The sequence below is a fragment of the Aotus nancymaae genome, unplaced genomic scaffold (assembly GCF_030222135.1).
Source record: "Aotus nancymaae isolate 86718 unplaced genomic scaffold, 86718_ANA_hifiasm-v0.15.2.pri h1tg000008l, whole genome shotgun sequence".
NCBI classification, from domain to species: domain Eukaryota; kingdom Metazoa; phylum Chordata; class Mammalia; order Primates; family Aotidae; genus Aotus; species Aotus nancymaae.
Genome location: NW_026988419.1, coordinates 6,255,402 through 6,277,191, shown reverse-complemented (window position 1 = coordinate 6,277,191; position 21,790 = coordinate 6,255,402). Strand labels below are relative to the sequence as shown.

At 37.5% G+C, this 21,790-nt stretch overlaps 1 protein-coding gene across 4 annotated transcripts in view; it reads left to right on the top strand.

The window, feature by feature from the left end:
- DAW1 (dynein assembly factor with WD repeats 1) overlaps window positions 1-18,684 on the top strand; it is a 54,393-nt gene extending 35,709 nt beyond the window's left edge. For 3 of the 4 annotated variants that reach the window (XM_012445837.3, XM_012445838.2, XM_012445839.2), the window contains exons 11-13: window positions 13,056-13,132; window positions 15,585-15,747; window positions 18,057-18,684. In XM_012445837.3, the coding sequence (XP_012301260.2) occupies window positions 13,056-13,132; window positions 15,585-15,747; window positions 18,057-18,091 (275 nt within the window). In that variant the 3' untranslated portion in view covers window positions 18,092-18,684. Of the gene's footprint in view, window positions 1-6,601; window positions 7,153-13,055; window positions 13,133-15,584; window positions 15,748-18,056 lie in introns of those variants that run through there. The other variant, XM_012445840.2, reaches the window with a different exon arrangement.
- The last annotated feature ends 3,106 nt before the right edge of the window (window positions 18,685-21,790 follow it).

The window sequence follows — 21,790 nt, the reverse complement described above, 5'->3', positions numbered from 1 at the left end:
AATTTGCTCGTGACACAGTACTATATTATGTCAAATACTATGTGTGATGCTATATTAAGTGTCATATCCATTGTGAGCATGTATGATATTGTACTGTGTTGACAACTTGATAACCTTGTGTCATGATAAAATATGTAATTTCACTGACCTCCATTTATAGTACTACACTGATTACATCAGCTCCTGGACAATGATGTATAATGCTTGTGTTAGTCAAGATTTTTCAGAAAACATACATGTGTATACACACACACATATATGTATATACACACATATGTATATATCCTATTGGTTCTGGTTTATACTATATATATATATAATTTTATATTTTATATATTTATATATAATATATATTTATATATAATTTTATACTATGCATACTATATATAATTCTGTTTATACTATATATATAGTATATAACCAATAGTATATAGACACACACACACATATTTATATATGAAGGCTGAGAAGTCTTGCCATACACAGTCTGCAAGCTGGAGAATCGAGTCAGTGGTGTAATTCAGTCCAAGTCTGAAAACCTAAAAACTTGGGGGACCAGCGGTGTAACTCTTAGTCTGAGGCCCAAAACTTGAGAGAACTAAGGAGGGCACTGGTGTCAGTCTCAGAGTCCAGGGATCTGAGAACCAGGAGCTCTGATGACTGAGGGTCAGAGAAGATGGATGTCCCAGCTCTGGAAGAGAGGGGAATTTCATCCTTCCTCTACCTTTTGTTGTGTCTGGGTCCTCAATGGATTGGATGATGCCTTCCCACATTGGTGAGAGTGGCTCTTTTTTACTCAGTCTAACACCCTCACAGACACACCCAGAAATAATGTTTTACCAGCTTCCTGGGTATCCCTTAACACAGTCAAGTTGACACATAAAATTAACCATCAAAATGCCACACTGTGTCTGTGTATATCCTGTTACCTACATCACTACACTAAATCTGCATCATCTCTATGTCATGATGTTCCCAGGACATCATAAAACATGTGTTATGCCTACATTATTCTTTGGTAGTCATATATGATGTTGTGCTATGGTAATTTCCTTGATGATTATGTATGATGCTATATATATGCATCAAGGCCAGGCATGGTGGCTCATGCTTGTAATTTCAACACTTTGTGAGGCCAAGGGGGGAAGATCACTTGAGGCCACGAATTTGAGACCAGCCTGGGCAACATAAGGAGACCCCATCACTACAAAACATTAAAACAAAAATTAGCCAGGTGTGGTGGCATGCACCTGTAGACCTAACTACTCAGTAAACTGAGGAAAGTCACTTGAGCCCAGAAGTTCAAAGTTACAGTGAACTATGATTATGCCACTATACTTCAGTCTGAGTGACAGAGTGAGACCCTGTCTCTTTGATGAATATATTCATTGATGAACACACACACACACACACACACACACACACACACACACACACACACACTCCTCATATTCTAAACAGCCATATGTGGTGTTATATTATTTGAAATATATTGGAGGCTGGGTGCGGTGGCTCATGCCTATAATCCCAGCACTTTGGGAGGCTGAGGTGGGTGGATCACGAGGTCAAGAGATCGAGACCATCCTGGTCAACAAGGTGAAACCCCGTCTCTACTAAAAATACAAAAATTAGCTGGGCATGGTGGTGCACGCCTGTAGTCTCAGCTACTCGGGAGGCTGAGGCAGGAGAATTGCTTGAACCCAGGAGGCGGAGATTACGGTGAGCGGAGATCGCGCCATTGCACTCCAGTCTGAGTAACAACAGCGAAACTCCATCTCAAAAAAAAATATATATATATATATATTGGAGATTATGTGTGATGTTGTATTATTACTATATCACCACTTTAACAACCCCATAAGATGCTTTAATATGTTACTTTATACTATTTCTGCATTGTAATCATGATAACGATTTATTACACTAGCCTACAGTTCATCTCTAGGACAAACATGTATGATGCTACACTATTTCTGTGCCATTCGGAAAACAGGGTATGATGATGCAATATTTTTGTGTTACTTCCCTGCCTACTATTTATGATGCTGCAATATGTCTGCTTCATTTTCATGATAAGCACCTGTGACATTACAACATCTCTGTGTCAAATCCATGGTATCCTCATGTGACACAAAATTATAATATATATTACATATTTTTATATATTATATATTACATGTATATATTATATATTACATGTAATTTTATAAAAAATATATATTATAAAATATAATTTTATAAATTATAATTTTATAATATATAATCATGTCATCACCAAGGTATTTTTTTTTCTGCATCTGATCATCCATGAGACCCTGATGTCTTGTATGATACTATGCTATAGTGCCATCTCTCTGATAATGTATGACACCACCCTATATCTGCATTCTCTCTCTGACAACCTAAGTAAGCTTATACTATTTTTGGGCCATATGCTTGACAGTTGTATATGAAGCTATACTATGTCTCATCATGTTCTTGACAATGGATGAAACTATACTATGCTTGCATATATTTTATAATCATGTGTAATTTTATATATACATATATATGTATACACACATATACACATATAAATAAATTACATTCTGAGATACTGGGAATTAGGAGTTCAACATATGAATTTTAGAAGGACACAATTCAGCACATAATAGCACATATGACATACTGTGTGTTTGCTTCTTCTGCCTGGAGAATGCGTATTATTTTATGTTTTTATCATCTTCTTGAAACCACTTAAATTACGCTGTAACTTCATCATGCCCTTTACAAAGGCTGTGCTATACCTTATTGGTGACATGTCCTCGTTATTTAAGGATGATGCTACAATATATTTACTTTGTTTCCCTGATGATCATTTCATTTAAGCATGTGTTTTCATCCTCTCCTTGGCAACAACTTATAATTCTCCACTATGTCTGTGTCATTGCCTTGATAACCAAATGTACTCTTTCTGTATCGTCTTTCTGACTACCACATATGATGCTGTATAACATATGCATGATATCCCTGATAGCCACATGTGATGCTGTCTTATCTCTTACCTCTTTGTAGGGCCTTTATGAGATTGCACTGTGTCTACGTCATCTCCCTTATGGCCACAAATGGCAGCTACATTACATGTGCGCCGTCTTCCTGACCACATATGCCCCTACACTGTCTGATTCATCTTTCTCATAACCATTTATCTTGCTTCACTATGTGTATATCCCTTCATGACTACAGTGTTTGCTTCTGTGTTGTGTCTGTGTGTGTCTGTATCTATACTGTACATGATGCTCTGCTCTACTATGTCATACCATACCATACTATGTGTGCACATTGTCCTTTTTGGAACCAAGTATAATGTTACATTATGCCTCATCTCCCTGGTCAACATGTATAATATTATGCTAAGTCTATGTCATCTTCTTTTTCTTTTTTCCTTTGAGATGGAGTCCACTCTGTTGCCCAGGCTGGAGTGCAGAGGCATGATCTTGGCTCACTGCAACCTCCGCCTCCTGGGTGCAGACAATTCTCCCGCTTCAGCCTCCCGAGTTATGTCACATTCTTGGTAATCATGTTTGATGTTATCCTGTGTGTTATCTCCCTGTTCACTGGATGTGATGCTAAACTATGCCTGTGTCATCTGATGTCACCAATATGTTATGCTACATACTGCATTCCTTATCTTCTTGATGATCATGTATAATGCTGCACTATTACGTCTGTTTCATATCATTGGAGGCCTGTACATTGCTACACTTTGTCTTCATCATCTCGGTGATGACCGCCTATTGTGCTTCATTTGTATTCTTCATTTCCTTGAAAACAAAAATGTTTTCTTATGTCTTTGTCACCTTGTTGAAGACCATACATAAACTATACTGCTTTCATCCCCTGCCTGTTAATCATGTAGGATGGTATATTCTGGCTTATCTCCTTGATGATCGTATAAAAAGCTGCCATGTGTCTGCAGTGATACACATGACAGTTGTGGATTGTGTTCTCATATGTTTGCATCTATATGTCTTAGACAACTGTGTGTGCTACAGTATCACGCCAATTCTCTTTGGCAAACATATGTGATGCCACGTTTTAGGTCCTATCACTGATGATCACATTTGATGCCCCAAGATGTCTGCATCATCTCTGATGGCTATGTGTTGTACAATATTATCACTGCTCATAGCATCATAAATGCTACAAAGGAGCTTGTAACATTTGACAAGCATGTATATTGCTAAACTATTTCTCTGTCATTTCCTTTACAATCACAATCATGCATGAGCCTGTATTATATCTGAATCACCTCCTAGATAACAAAGTGACATGCAATTTTAGAATTCGTCTTTCAGAATCATGCATGAGAAGATCATCTTCTTGATTATCGTTTGTGACAATATCCTTTGTTTGAGTCTTGGTATCACCATATATTGTGTTAAAGCACTACTGCATAATACTCTTCATATCCACATGTGATGTTATGCTATGCGTACTTCATTTCCTTAATAACCATAGATGATATTATACTAAATTATCTCCTTTATAACCATGTGTTATACCTCTCTATTTTTGAGTCATCACCTTGAAAACCACATGTGACATTATAGTGTGTCTGTTTCATCATGTTGAAAACCACGAATAATGCTTTTCTTCTTGGTAATCACATATGATGCCTGTTGTTTATATGGAGCAGCTCCTTTGTGACATTTATGATGCCATAATATAGGTTATTTGCATGAGGAAAACCTACAGTGCTACATTCATGTATGTCATCTCCTTGATGTTCGTGTATAATGCTATCCTATGTACCATTTTAAAATTCCAATATGTGATGGTACTTTACATGCACATCGTCCCACTGATAACCATGTGATACTGTACATGTGTCATCTCCTTGGAACTAAGTATGGTTCTAAACTCAATCTTTGTAGAGTCTTTGTACAGCACATATACATATATATATATATCCCTGCACTATGCTTATGTCATGTTCCTGATGGCTACTAGGAAGCTACAGTGTCTCGGTCATCTCCTTCATCATCATGTATGATATTACAACATGTTTACAACTTCTGCCTCAAGACAACCATTCTCTCTCTGTCTCTGTCTCTGTCTCTCTCTCTCTTTCATCTATTGGGAGAGAGTCATATATCTGTATCTCTCTCTCTTTCTCTCTATCACTACATTAGTTCTACTCATCTACTCATATTCCTAAAGGCCTTTATAATGTGACAGTATTTCTGTGACATTTCTTTGATAAACACATAGGACCTCACATCACATCTGTGTCTACCTCATTTGTTTGATAACCATGAGTGACGTTGTGCTATATCTGCACCACCTCCTTGATAAACAAATATGGTGCTATCTGTGTCTTCATCATCTTTATAACTATGTTTGATCTTGGAACCTGGTCTTTTCCTTGATCCGGTACTGAGGATTATCCTATGTTTTGGATCATTTCTCTGACCATAATGTATGATGCTATAATATGTCTGTATCATAAACTTCATAACCATGGATGGTGCTATAATACTATATGCACCATCTCCTTGATATCCACATATGATTCTATACTGTGTGTACCAAATTATACTGTGTGTACCAAATCTCCTTTACAACCATTGATGACCTATGTTATTTGTCACCACTTTGATTACTACTTACGATTCTACACTGAGCCATCATATTGATATCCATATATGATGCCACTCTGTGCCATCTCTTTGAAAACTGTGTATGATGTTACACTCTGTGCACCTTATATCCAAGAAGATTACATATGACGTTACACTAGATTATGTCATCTTCCTTATGCCCACATTTGGCATCGTACTGTCTACCTCATCTCACTGATGAGGATATGTGATGTCTGTTTCACTGTCTGCATTAACATGTATTGTGCTACATCTTATCAGAGTCATCACCTTGAAAACCACTTATGATGCTACATGTTTTCATCACCATCTTAAAATTTTTGTTGGATTCAATACGATATCTGTCTTAGATAATGTTGCACTAATGTATACCATCCATTTGCCAATCACATGATACATTTGTGTCATTGATAATTATATATAATTCTAGTGTATAGGCCACCATGACAACCACGTATCATCCTAAATTATGTCTGTGTCATCTTTTAATTTACTACCCGTGTTGTTACATTATGCCTTTTTCACCTACGTGAGAGCCATGTATGATACCTCTGTACTACGGCTAAACTCCCTGATGACAGTAATGCTACATAATGTCTGCATCACACCCTTGACAAAAACGTATGGTGCCACACTGTCTACATCATAATTTTGTTAAGTATGTGTTATGATATAGTATTTCTGTAGCACATTAGATAAATATATGATGCTCTGCTTTTATTCATGTCTTGTAGTAATGTAAATTGTGTCTGCATCCTTTCCTTGATGATGATATATGATACTACACTATGATTTTATTATTTCTGCAATATTCTCAAATGGTGATCTATTATGGATCATCTTTTTGATGGTAATGTATAGTGTTACTCTATGTACGTGTCATCAAATTAAGTACCATATATATGCTATTCTCTGTTTGTCTCTTTTTCTTGATATCCATAAAGTATGCTATTTTATAGGTCAGTTTCCTGATGACCATGTTTTATGCTGCGAGATGTCTGCATTATCTCTTTGAACACCAAGTGGGATTAATACTATAACTACGTCTTTTCTGTGATGAACCTGTGTGATGCTAAACTATTTCTGTGACACATCCTTGATAATAACCTCTGAAAATCATCTCCTTCAGAATGATGTGTGATGCTATAACATATCCCGTCTGTAGTAAATCCTATGATACTAGACTCTATTTGGGTCTTCTTAATAACACTTTATGTATGTACTATGTTTCATCTCACTACTCCCAGTTAGTATGCTATAATATAATTGTCTCTGTCAATCATATGTGATGCTATCTTATGTGTCATATCCTTAATAACCATATATGTATGACACTACACTATATCTACTTCCTCTTCTTGATAACCACATACAATGTTATACTATTGTCTATATCATGTCTTTGAAAACTCCTTATGATATTATGCTGTAGTTCATCTCATTTAGGACAATTTACAATGTTACCATGTTTGTGCCATCACCTTGAAAGTTACATATGATTATACATTATATCTGCATATTTTCATGATAACTATTTTACCAGTCACATATTTCTAGTAAACATTCGTGATATTCAAATCTTTGTGATTTCCCTGACAACCATGTATGATGTAACATTATGTCTTCCTTGTCTTACTGAGGCCCTGTATGATTATATACTATATCTGTGCAATTACCCTGCAAACAATATACTGCTACACTGTATCTAATATGTAATCATCTCCTTGACAACCACTTACAGTTGTATACTATGTCTGCATTGTTTTTAACAACAATAAATAAATTTATACTACATTTACTCAATTTTAAAATAATGATGTATGATGAGTAATATCACTGATGACGGTATTTGATACCGCAAGATGTCTGTGTCATCACCTTGAAAACTATATATGGTGCAACACTATATATGCAAAATCTTCTTGAGAAGTACATATGATGCTGTTATGACTGCGTTATCTCTTTGATGGCTAGGTATGATGTTTAAGCCAAGGTTGTTCTCTTTGATAATCACATATTATCGATGTCAATGTGTATGTCATCTACTTGAAAACCAAGTATGATGCTATACTATTTCTCTGTCATCTCCTTGATAACCTCATAGAGTGCTATATTATTTTGCCTCATCTTCTAGACAATTACACATGATAATCATGGATATGTGTCATATCTATGATGGCCATGTATACTATATTATGTGGGTATCATCTTTCTGTAGTCCACATGTGACCCTATACTATGTCTCCATTATTTTCTTGGTGGTCATATATGATGCTACACTATGTCTTTTTCATCTACTTGACAATGATCACACATCAGGCTATACTATGTCTGCATTATCGCCTTCAAATCCTCATATGATGTACAGCATGTCTATATTAACGTTCTGACTTCTGTGTAGGATACTACTATACATCTGGATAATCTTATTGATTATCATGTACGATGCTACACTGTGTATGTGTCATCTCCATGATTCTGACCTATGTCTGTATAATCTCCTTGTCAACAATGTGTGACACTGCACTATATCTGCTTTATCTCCCTAATAACTACATTTGACCCTACACTATGTTTGTGTCATCTCTCTGACCATATGTGACACTAAGCTATGTCTGTGTCATCTCCCTCATGACCATGCATGATACTACTCTATGTCTATATCATCTCTGTGTTGACCACATATGACACTATATTATATCTGTGTCACCCCTGTGATATGTGTCATGCTGCATTATGACCATGTCATTGCTTGGCAATCATACATGAGCATACGTTATATCTACACTATCATCTCTTTGACAGGCACATATGCCTGTCTGATTCCTCTGGTGACTACATTCCTCTGATTCTTCTGATTACTCTGGTGACTACATGTGGTGACTCTACATTGTGTCTGCATAAACTGTTTGACATTTAAAAGATTCTGGAAGTTCATTCATCCATTGATGGACAATTTAAGTTGTTTTTATCTTGGCTACTATGACTAATACTGCAATGAGTATGGGGGTGCAGATATCTCCTCAAGTTACTGATTTTATTTTCTTTGGATATGTACCCAGTGGAGGTATTGCTGGGTTGTATGGTAGCTCTATTTTAATTTTTTTGAGGAGTCTTCATACTGTTTTCCATAATGGCTGTACCAATTAGCATTCCCACTAGCAGCATTCAGGGGTTTCTTTTTCTCTACACTTTTGCTAATATTTTAAAATCTTTTGTCTTTTTGACAATGACCATCCTAAGTGTAGGGTGGTATCTCATGGGTTTTGATATGCATTTCTCTAATGATCAGTGAAATGAGCACCTTTTCATATGAACCTGTTGGCCACTAGTATGTCTTTTTTGGAAAAGTATATTCAGGTTCTTTGCCTATTTTTAATTTATTTTTTCTATTGAGTTGTGTGAACTGTATTTAGGAAGTTAATTGCTTATCACATATGTGATTTGCAAACATTTTCTCCCATTTCATGAGTTGCCTTTTCATTTTTAAAATTATTTCCTTGGCTGTGCAGTAGCCTTTACTTTCATGTGGTCCCGTTTGTTTATTTTTGGTTTTGTTGCCTGTGCTTTTGGTGTCACGTCCAAAAAAAATCATTGCCAAGACCAATGTCAAAGTGGCTTTTATATTGTCTTCTAGAAGTTATACAGTTTCATATCTTGTGTTTGTCTTTAATTTATTTAGGGTTAATTTTTGTAAATGGTATAATATTCTTCAGCATGTGGTTATCCAGTTTTCCCAACATCATTTAATAAAGAGATTTTCCTTTCCCCACTGTGTATTTTTGATGCCTTTGTTAAAGAATAGTTGGCCATATATCTGTGAGTTTATTTCTAGGCTTTCTGTTGGTCTATGTGTCTGTTTTTATACCAGTGCTATTTTGATTACTATAGCTTTGTAGTATAGCCAAGATATGGGAACAACCAAAGTGTTCATTGATAGATAAATGGATAAAGAAATGTGATATATATATATATATATTCCCTCTCTCTGTATATATATATATACATATCCATATATATATATACACACACACATATATATATATATACAAATTAAAAAGAGGCAAAGAACCTGAATAGACTTTTCCAAAGAAGATATACTAGTGGCCAACAGGCACATATGAAAAGGTGCTCATTTCACTAATATAATAATAATATATATATAGCATACACACACACACACACACGCACACACACATAAATACTTTTATTTTAGCCATAAAAGAAGAAAACATTGCCATTCGTGACAATATGGACGGACCTGGAGGATTTAAGTAAAATAAACCAGACACAAAAGGACAAAATACTGTATGATATAGTTTGATGTGGAATCTAAAAAAGTTGAACTCATGAAGATGGAGTAGGAGGGTGGCTACTAGGAGTCAAGGGGTAGGAAAAATGGGGAGATGTTGGTCGAAGGCTGCAAACTTTAAGTTATAAGAGGAACAGGTTCTGGGGATCTAAGATATAGCATGGGTGGTGGTGGATGTGCTAATTAACTTGATTTTGATGTCATTACACACTATATTTGTGCATAAAATCATCACATTGTACAATTTGAATGTATATAATTTTTATTTGTCAATATGAATGTATATAATTTTTATTTGTCAATAATAAAAATGTAAAAAAAGTACTCATAAGAAAACTTTTTAAGACAGCAGTTCTCCTTTTTTATTTAATTAATAGTTGCATAACTTTATTCCCTGTATGCTTCAAAATCCCTTATAAAGGTTATATTTGCTGAGTAGACAAACTCAAAGTTGTAGAACTTAGATATGTGATTTGCTGGCTGAGGGATTATTAGCAAGGTTTTTATTTTTACTTATTAATTTTTAATTTTACTTTAAGTTCTAGGATACATATGCAGAATGTGCAGGTTTGTTACTTAGGTACACATGTGCCATCATGGTTTGCTGCACCTATCAACCCATCATCTAGGTTTTAAGCACCTCATGCATTAGGTATTTGTCCTAATGCTCTCCCCTCCCCTTGCCCTCCACTTCTGTACAGGCCTTCCTTGTGTCCATGTGTTCTTATTGTTCAACTCCCACTTATGAGTGAGAACATGCATTGTTTGATTTTCTGTCCTGTGTTAGTTTGCTGAGAATGATGGCTTCCAGCTTCATCCATGTCCATGCAAAAAACATGATCTCATTCTTTTTTATGGCTGCAAGGAAATTCTTGTATACAAAAATTCTGGCAAAAATGGAAACACCTTATGACGAATATACTTTGAAGTAGTCACTTATCCTTATGTTACAATCAGGTGTAGAATTTTATTGGTGATGTATTGTAATTATACAGTGTTTCATTGTCTCTCTTCAAAATTACATTTGCATGCTTGCTGTCTTACTCACTAGGACTTTTCAAAGGTGATCCCTTGCTCATGCATGTAAGTCTTCCTTATACCTGAGAATGAAAATATCCTGAGGCTGGAGAATTTTATTTTTTTAAATAACTATTTGCTTTTTTTATCTTCTCACAGGTCCTGGCTTTTAATAATCATACCTTAACTGTAATTAGTCCACTTTTTTCATTTTAAATATCATTCTCATTGATAGAAAGACTTACTCAATGATATGTACTAAAATATCTACTTTGTGCCAGGAATTGTTTTAGCAATATGGGATATTTGAGTGAACAAAAGAGACAGAAATCCCTGCCTTTGTGGAGTTACATTGTGAAGGGGGAGGCAGACCATGTGTAATGCCATACTCATATCTTATATAGAATGTTAGATTACGTGGAATGTTCAACTTTGTAAAATGTTAGAAGTTGGTCCACACTATGAGGGGGTAAAAAGGCAGAATTAAAGAATCAGGATTCTTACAGTGAATGAGATTAAAATCAAGCTCAATTCTAGTTTTGTTTTCTCTATAATCTGTCATTTGCTCTGGCTGTGGTGATTCTGTTCTTCCTTTGTTTAATAAAACATTACTTTGAAAATATCTTTTTTTTCTTTTCTCATCGTTTTGTAAACCTTTTCTCATTCTGTGTTTCCTAGAAAGTCTTGATGCTTAGAAAAATCTTTTTAAATTTATCTCTGGTCTTTGCTCCTAACTCCCTTCTTAAAATTTAGATCTCATCCAATAGTTATGTGTGCAGCAACATCTATGTGTGTGTGTGTGTGTGTGTGTGTGTATATACATATATATATATATATGTATATGTATACCCTTTTTCTTCTTCATTGGAATTATTCTCAAGGCTGATTTTTTTTTTGTTTCTTTAGTTGTATTCCTATCTGTAAAAAAATTACAATGTTGCAGGCCATATTATTTCTGAGTTTTCTGAAGTTTAGAAATATAGTTATATAAAATTTAGAATATAGATCTATGCAGGACATTCTCTTTCATGTTACTGACTCTGAAAACAAATTGGTCACTTCCCTTTAAGGCTTTTGAAATGTCCAACTAAATTTCAAGTTATATATTTTTAAATAACATTAATTCTAAAAAGCAAGTTTTATTTTGTGTACTTCCTTGTGAAGTTGACATTGTCAGAAAGGCAAGTAAAAAATTTGTTAAGATATTTTACTTGTCTCTGGATGTAAATCAAGTACCTACAATTTTGTGTCCTTGCTATAATTGACTAGTATGTAATGCTATAATCAGAGATTGAGAAAAGCAGCCTTCATCTGGCAAGGCAAATTGTAACTTTTCTTCCAACACAAGTTTTACTACTCGTGTCTCTTTCAATACTTATTTAACTAATTCATCCTTTACTTCTAAGGAAATGTCCGTAGTACTTATTCCATCAATTTCTCTATCCATCATCTATCCATCCACCCATCTGTCCATCCATCCATCCACACATCCGTCCGTCCATCCATCCATCCATCCATCCATCCATCCAACAGCTATTTATTGAATGGCTACTATTTGTTTGGCACTTTTGGCTGCTGGAGGCAGAGGAGGAACAAAGCATTCTCTTAGCTTTTTCTGTGGAAAAGGGTTTTTGGAGCCTATTCTTTACCTGTTGAGTAGCAGCCGATGCTCCTTCTTGGGATGTTCCTTGTGCACCTTACAGAAACTCAGACTCACGCCTTGTGTATCATGCTGGTCTTGCTGCTTATTTCATCACCTGCCTCTCGAAACTTGCTTTAATTCTTCTTTTTCTCTTAAAGTTTTTTCTTTCTGGATTCCTGTTTCTTACTCTCTTTTCTACCTTGGAATGTACTATTTCTTCTAATAAGCTCAGGGCTAGAGAGAAGCTTCCTTTCACCCTCTCCTGCAGTAGGACCAGCTGGCGTTTAGAATATTAACTATCTGGCTCTCACCACAGGGAAAAAGACTAACTTAACACAGAGCTCATGTGTCAGAGGGATAGATATTTATATAATGCAAGGTCTTTTATCCAAAGTTCTGTATTTAACATGAATTTATATGTATCCCCACCCCTCTCAAAAAGGAACAGCAAGAATTTTCAGTGCAGCCACAAGAAAATGCATTGCCAAACTGGAAGGCCATGAAGGCGATATTTCAAAGGTGAGTTACTTTCTCATTTGGAAAAGTGTATTTACTTGCAAAAAATAAAGAGCAAGGCCTGGGTGCAGTGCCTCACACGTATAATCTCAGCACTTTGGGAGGGAGAAGTGAGAAAATTGGTTGAGACCAGGAGTTCAAGACCAGCCTGGACAATATAAGGATACCCCACCTCTATAAAAAACAAAAAAGTTAGCTGCACATGGTGTTGTGCACCTGTAGTCCCACCTACTCTAGAGGCTGAGGCAGGAGGATTGCTTGAGCCCAGGAGGTCAAGGCTGCAGTGAGCTGTGATTGCATCACTACATTCCAGCCTGGGTGACAAAGCAAGACCTTATCTAAAAAAAAAGAGCATGCTTAGTATAAGTAGGTCTATTGGAACTGAAGTACTAAGGTTTGTTCAGTTGTCTCATTTTTTTCTAGAAATCACTTACCTAAAGACTTTAATTTTAACTGTGTCCTCAAACTTAGCATAATAATTGATTTTGAAAACCTCTTAAAAAGTATGGAACAGCATTCTCCTCCACTGTTAGCAAAAGATTTAGTTAGCTGCAAATACTTAATACAGTAATTTAAGGAGTATGTAAAGTGCTTTTCCTGGTTCTGGTAAACATACATTTATGCTGTGCAAAAAATATGCTGTGTAGCAAGTATCAAGTGCTCTGTAAATTAGAGTCAATTGAGGAAGTAGTTCCTGAAAACATTTAACACCTAAAGTATAAAATTGTCCATTTTGGAACTACAAAGCTGTATCTTCGGATTTTGTATAAACTTCCCCCAAAAGATCATTCAGAGAGCAGGCCTACCCAGTCAGCAGGCTGAAGTTTAGATGTGTCATCAGAACTTCGTAGAGAAGGCTAGGACTTGGTGGCTCTCACCTCCCACCTCAGTGCAATCCCTTGGTTTCCTGTCTGAGGTCAGATTTGTTCTTGCTTTATAAAACATCAGCTTGATGGCTTTAGGTTTCTGAAGGCTCCAGCTAGACTCTGGAACTCTGCCCCATGCTGTACCCTTGGCCTTACTGCTTCCGTACCTACCACTGGTGGTCATTGCCCTCCGGCTAGTCAGTGGTGGTCTCCAGGGCATGCAGACCATGGCGTCTTCATAAGCTGGGAGGCTTACGGATGGCAAGAGGGGATGGAAAAGTGGGGTGTGGCAGGAAGGATGAGGAAGAAGCCCAGCCCATGTTTCTGAGTGTCTGGTTAGGTAGCTATTGATACATCTGGGGTGTCCCCTCCAGAAGTACATGTCTATTTTCATGAATGACTGAATATAAATAATTCTCTAGTGCTATTTTCTTAAATTTTATGCTTTTTAGGTGAACATATTACTTATTGAATTGGCATCTGGTAAGGGCATTTCTATGGGGTGCAAAGCTAAAGTATTCACTCATTCATCAAGCACGTTTAGAGAGTGTTCAGTGTGCTGGGCCTTGCACAGCCCGTGGTAACACAGTGATAAAAACAGATATGGCCCTGCCCTCCTCAAACCTTCAGTCATCCATCAAGGAGATCGCCCGAATCACTATCTTCTGGTGATTAGAGAGGGATGTAAGCATGATGCCCAAAGGAATGCAGGACTAACAGGTTCCTTTGAGGGTCACTCAGATACCACTTGGCAGCACCTGGCACATGGAAGGCACAGAAGCATATTTACAGAAAATACTATCCTTGGGGTGGCAGTAGATGAGAACATCCCTTCTTACAGTTCTGACATTCACTTATTCTATGGCACAGATTAGAGAAGAATCTGTGTGCTTTTTTGAGATGGAATATTGCTCTGTCACCCAGGCTGGAGTACAGTGGTGCGATCTCAGCTCATTGTGACATCCACCTCCTTTGTTCAAGCACTTCTCCTGCCTCAGCCTCTGGAGTAGCTGTGACTGCAGGCACACACCACCATGCCTGGCTAATTTTTGGATCTGTAGTAGGATGGGGTTTTATCATGTTGGCCAGGCTGGTCTTGAACTCCTGACCTCAGGAGTTCAACATCTGCCCACCTGGGCCTCCCAAAGTGCTGGGATTACAGGCCTGAGCCACTGCTCCCAGCCTGGATCTGTATGCTTTTGACCACAAAGATGACACCAGGGTTTGGCTATGAGGAAACCTGACTCGTGTGGACTTCATCTGCACCAGGGCCCTGCCTGTTCGCATGGAGAAGGGCATCGTGCATCTTTGGAAAGAAGCTGGGTGGGGAATATTCAAATTATAAGGATGCTTTGGTCTTTATTCTTCCAAATGTGAAGAGTAGGCAATTAAATTTTCTCTCTGGATTTTAATTTCCATGTATTAGTCCCTGAAATATATTTTTTCCATCATGAAGAAATGGTTCTATGCAAGAATAAATACCAGATTAGGAAGGTGACATGTGCTTAGTAATGCTCTCTTTTTGCTGGTAAAAAATATATTTGGAACCATTACACAAAACTGTGATCAGTTTTCTTTCTCTTTTGCAGATTTCTTTCAACCCTCAAGGGAACCGTCTTCTAACCGGCAGCTCTGACAAAACAGCTAGAATCTGGGATGCTCAGACCGGCCAGTGCCTCCAGGTTCTTGAGGGGCACACGGATGAAATCTTTTCATGTGCTTTCAACTATAAAGGCAACATAGTCATTACAGGTATGGAAGACATCAATACCATAGATTTATTTTTTCTTGATTGGCTGTTAGAGTTCCCAAGCTTAATACTAAAAAGAGTTCATCCCCATCCCCTACCTCTTTTCTGGAGTCACTAGCTCATCTTGGCCTGCCCTCATACTTTCATTATTTAACTTTAGTCTTATTAGGACCCTCAGGAGTAAGCTCTGCCATTGACTGTAGTAAGGCTTTGTGAACTTTGAATTTTGTTTGCTCTAGATAAGGTAACAGTTTGATAGCTTGCCTTACTGGTTACTAAATTTCCCCAGTTGTTGTCTGTCAATTGAATGGTTAACATTAGTCAGCCAGGCACATTGGCTCATGCTAACAATCTCGGTGCTTTGAGAGGCTGAGGCAGAAAGAATGCTTGAGGCTGGCCTGGGCAACATAATGAGACCCTGTCTCTACAAATAATAGAGCATTAGCTGGGCATGGTGGCATGTACTTTTAGTCCCAGCTACTCAGGAGGCTGAGGCTGGAGGATCAGTTGAGCCAAGGAGTTGGAGGCTTCAGTGAGCTATGATCATGCCACTGCACTCCAGTCTGGGTGACAGAGTAAGATCCTGTCACAAGAAAAAATTCAGTTTATGTCAGTCAGTGTTAGCAACCAAAACAAGTCAGGATCAAAATTCTCCCTAGTTGGCTTTACGGCCCATTAGATATTTAGGCTTTGAGCAGAGTTGTTTTCTCTTCAGTTGTCCCCTGCTAAAGCACTAATGTTTGGGGAAAAAGAACATTCTGATCTTAGGACCTTCAAAATCTTTGCGATTATGATTTTCTAGTGTTAACTAAGATGTAGGTACTTCAAAAGCCCTGGGAAAATAAGCCATAGATTTTTATTGTGAACACAATATCAAATCTTTCCCCTTGATGAGAAAAGAGGCAAGGGGCTATGATAGAGCGCACATGGCGCTCCTGCAGGGAGTGAGAAAGAAGGAAGACCAGCCTTTCCTGGTCCAGATGGCCTCACGTGAGGCTGGCTGTGCAGTACCTCTTCCCTCAACCAGTTTTCACAGAAGACCGTGGAGAGTTTAGGGAAAGAATACTAGTCGTTGTGCCTTGTTTTGGTGCTGGCACATAAATTCCTGAGCGCTCCTAAGATACTGCTGATTAATTTAATGTGTCCCAAAGCACCAAGTGCTTAACATTGACTCACTAGACAACAGCTTATTAGAATGGTGTGACGCTTCTGTCTTGCCATCAATAGAGCAATCACTTTATTTGAAAGAATCTACTCTATTTTCTGAGTGGACCCCAGTGTGATTAACTGCGGGCATTTTCTAGTGGGTTGCCAGAGGCTGGGTTTAGAATCACAAAGTAGATGGCAGAAAAGTAGCTGTCATGGTCTTTACATTTTTTGAAATGTGAAGTGTCGTTTTGTGGGATATGTTTTTTTTTTTATGAATTATTGTTGGGTGGTCACTTAGCTCACCAACTGAGCTAACCAGCCACCCAACGGGATATGGTTTTTATAGGCGTTCCTAGTTCCTAAGGTACTCACACTTCTTATACTGATGTTATGTGCCTGGTTCCTGAAGGTGAGAAAACGAGTAGTACCCACTGATGATGAGAAAAAAACTCCTAAAATTTTGAAATGTTCCAAAGTGATATGTCTTGCCTCGTCCTAGGCTTATCACCCAAACCTGGAGATATCAAAGTCAGGCCGGGCATGGTGACTTATGCCTGTAATCCCAGCACTGTGGGAGGCTGAGGTGGGTGCATCACCTGAGGTCAGGAGTTCGAGACCAGCCTGACCAATATGGTGAAACCCCATCTCTACTAAAAATACAAAAATTAGCCAAGCGTGGTGGTATGCGCCTGTAGTTCCAGCTACTCGGGAGGCTGAAACAGGAGAATTGCTTGAACCTGGGAGGCAGAGGTTGCAGTGAGCTGAGATTGTGCCACTGCATTCCAGCTTGGGCGACAGAGTGAGACTCTGTCTCAAAAAAAGTCACTGTACTTCCACTGGGCGGGGATGTTTGAGGGGAGGGCAGAGGGGATGACTGACGTGGCTTCATTCTTAGGTCTCTTTCATTCTAAGAAGCCATGAATCTTGCTAGTGTGAGCGGGATGTGTACCTGCTTAATTTACAACTAGCTGCTATCATGAAAAACAAAATCACTACTTCAAAAATGCTTGATCTGCTCAGAGACTCTGCAGCTAGCCACGGAGAACCTAGCCCATTTAACACATTGCTAATTACCAAAGACCAGAAAATGTCAACTTGTAGAAAGGGAGAATGAGGTGAATGAAAGGAAGAAAATATAACTCTGTAAAATCTGTTTTATTAGGGAGCAAGGATAATACCTGTAGGATATGGCGTTGACTGAAGGAAGCTGGTCAGTGAGCAACCTTCCTAGCAACGGTAATCAAGAACTTGAGCTTCATAAACAGCAGCTCTTTTAATATTTCTTGTGCTTTCTCTTTTTCTACATGTCAGCTATTTATACAGCTGTCCTTTATTTCACGGATACGACCATTAAACATGACAAAGTTATGTCACTCCTATATCATTATTTGATACAGATGGCGGGACACAGCGTAATGTTTGGCTAATGCCACCAGTTATTTCATTTGTTTGTTTTTTTAAAAAGCATTATGATACTGATAAAGGAAACCACAGTGATTTAACAACGTGTCTCCTGGATTCTACTTGGAAGCCTATGGTAATAATCTCTGTTGAATAAAGTGTTTGGAGGAAATTCCTTGTCCATTTACATCTGTATTTATGATGTATGTTTTTAAGGTGAAGTAAGGGAAATAATGTGGATCTTATTTAATAGTGAATATCTTCTGTATTGATACATTGAAAAAAATGTTGGCAGGTTTATTTCTAAGGAAAAGTTAAACGTTAAAAGTTAAAAGTGGCTCACACCTGTAATCCCAGTGCCTTGGGAGCCCCAGGCAGTTGGATCACTTGAGGTTAGGAGTTTGAACCAGCCTGGCCAATAGGGTGAAACCCCATCTCTACTAAAAAAAAAAAAAAAAATTAGGTGGGCATCGTGGTGGGTGCCTGTAGTCACAGCTACTCAGGAGGCTGAGGCAGGAGAATTGCTTGAACCCAGGAGGCAGAGGTTGCAGTGAGCTGAGACTGAGCCACTACACTTCAGGCTAGGCGACAGAGTGAGACTCTGTCTCACACACACACACACACACACACACACAATAAATAAATAAAATCTGGATGGAAAACTATTGAAGTGTGAGAGAAAATGATCAAATGCCAACCTGAGTACTGCTGAAATATTTTAAAATGTTTTTTAAGAGCTTGGTTTGTGTAAAGGTGCCCAAATGTATATTAAAATTAAATTTAAAAGAAAAGCACAAGCTGCAACTAATGAGGCTTGAATCTGAGGCAAGAGAATGCCTGGTAATCTTATAAAATCATTTTTTTAAAAAGCTTCATTGAGATTTAATCAATATATAAAATATTGCATATATTTAATGTATATACATTTTCACAAGTTTGGACATGTGTGATGCCATCATCAAAATGAAGGTACTAAATATATTCATCACCTTCAACCATTTCCTTATGTTGTTTTGTGTTTTTTGTTGTTTCTTGGTCCCAGAAATTTACATGAGCCCTATCATTTTAGCATATTTTAAGGTGTATGATACTTTATTGTCAACTGTAGGTACTGTGGTGTACAGCAGATCCCTAGAACGTGTTCTAGAACTCATTTTCTTAATGATGCGAGTAACACTAGTATGGCTGAGTGCTTACCATGTGCCAATAATACCCAACCACTTTATGTAGAGCGTCTCATTTAATCTTCCTAGCAACTGTCACATAGTAGATACAAGCCCTGATTTATAAACCAGGGAAGTTAGTCCTTGAGAAGTTAAGTAATTTGCCAAGGGCATCTGGTTATTAGGTGGTGATGTGAGTTTTAGAAACCAGGGATTACCCTGTGTTCTTAAGTAAAGAAGATTTAATATGGAAGAGGAGAATCAGATATATAAGTAGATCAATTGAAGTGAGAATTACTTCTTAGATTCTCTATGGATGTTAACCCTCAAGAAGAAAAAAATAAAACAAACACAGGCCAAGTGTGCTGGGTCACACTTGGAATCCCAGCAATTTGGGAGGCTGAAGTGAGAAGATTGCTTGAGCCCAGGACTTCAAGATCAGTCTGGGCAGCATAGTGAGACCCCATCTCTACAAAAAAATAAAAATATTAGCCAGGTTTGGTGGTGCACACCTATAGTCCCAGCTACTTGGGAGGCTGAGATGGGAAGATTGCTTGAACCCAGGAGGTTGAGGCTGCAGTGAGTTGTGATTACATCACTGCACTCTGGCCTGGGCAACAGAGCAAGACCCTGCCTAAATAAATAAATAAATAAAAACAATAAAGTAAACAAACACAAAGATAAACAAAACCTTTGTTGGAACTATTGGAAAGAAGAAGTTCCAAGATGATGAAGCCAAGAACTTAGATTGCAGCAAACTTTGCCAAAATTTTGCTGCTGCTTTTTTTTCTTAAAGCAAACCCATTAAGCTTTTCTTCAGCTTTATTGAGGTATAATTGACATGTAAAAATTGTATTATTCACGGTATACAATGTGATATTTTGATATCACAAAATGAAATAATTACCACAGTCAAACTGCTAATTAACAAATCCATCACCTCACAAAGTTACCTTTTTCCCCCCGTGGAGAGATTACTTAAGATTTACTCTCTTAGCAAATTTCAAATATGCATTATTTTTGACTATAGTCACCGTGCTGTGCATTACATCTCTGAAACTAATTCATCTTGAAACTGCAAGTTTGTACCCTTTGATCAATATCTCCCCATTTTCCCCACTCCCTGACATCTGGTAACTACCCTTCTACTCCGTTTCTATTGAGTTTTGCTTTTTAAAATTCCATATGTGAGGTAATACAGTATTTGTCTTTTTTTGTTGTGCTTATTTCACTTTGTTCTCTAGGTTCATCCATGTTGTTGCAAATGCAAGAATTTTCTTCTTTGTCCAGGCTAAATAATATTACATATATCTTTATACAGGCATACCTAATTTAATTGCGATTCACTTTATTGCACTTCTCAGGTATTGCATTTTTTGAACAAATTCAAGGTTTCTGACAACCCTGCCTGGGGCAAGTCTGTCAGTGCCATTTTTTTCCCACAGCATGTGCTCAATTTGTGTCTCTGTGTCACTTTTTGGTAATTCTCACAATGTTTCAAACTGTCGTATTTGTTATGGTGATCTGTGATCAGTCTTCTTTGATGTTACTATTGTAATTGTTTTGGGGCACCAAGAATCATGTCCGTATAAAACAGTGAACTTAATAAATGTTGTGTGTGTTCTGACTTCCCCACCAACCAGCCATTTCCTATTTCTTTCTCTTTCCTTGGTTCTCTCTGTTTCCTGAGATGCATCAACACTGAAATTAGACCGATTAATAACCTTACAATGGCATCTAAGTGTTCATGTGAAAGGAAGAGTCACATGTTTCTCACTTTAAATCAAAAGCTATAAATGATGAAGCTTAATGAGGAAGGCACAGTGAAAGACAAAATAGGCTGAAAGCTAGGTCTCTTATGCCAAATAGCCAAATTGTGAATAAAAGGGAAAAGTTCTTAAAGAAAATTAAAAGCACTCCTCCAATGAACACATGAATGATAAGAAAGCAAAACAGCCTTATTGCTGATGTGGAGAAAGTTTTAGTGGTCTGGACAAAAGATCAGACAAGCCACAATATTTCCTTACGCCAAAGCCTAATCTAAAGCAAGGTACTAACTATCTTCGATTTTTTGAATGTTGAGAGGTGAGGAAGGTACAGAAGCAAGGTTCGAAGCTAGCAGAGGTGGGTACATGAGGTTTAAGGAAAGAAACTGCCTCCATATATAAAAGTGCAAGATGAGCAGCAAATGCTAATGGAGAAGCTGTAGAAAGTTACCAAGAAGTTCTGGCTAAGATCATGAATGAAAGTGGCTACACTAAATAAAAGAGTTTCAATGCAAATGAAATATCCTTTTATTAGAACAAAATACCATTTACGACTTTCATAGCTA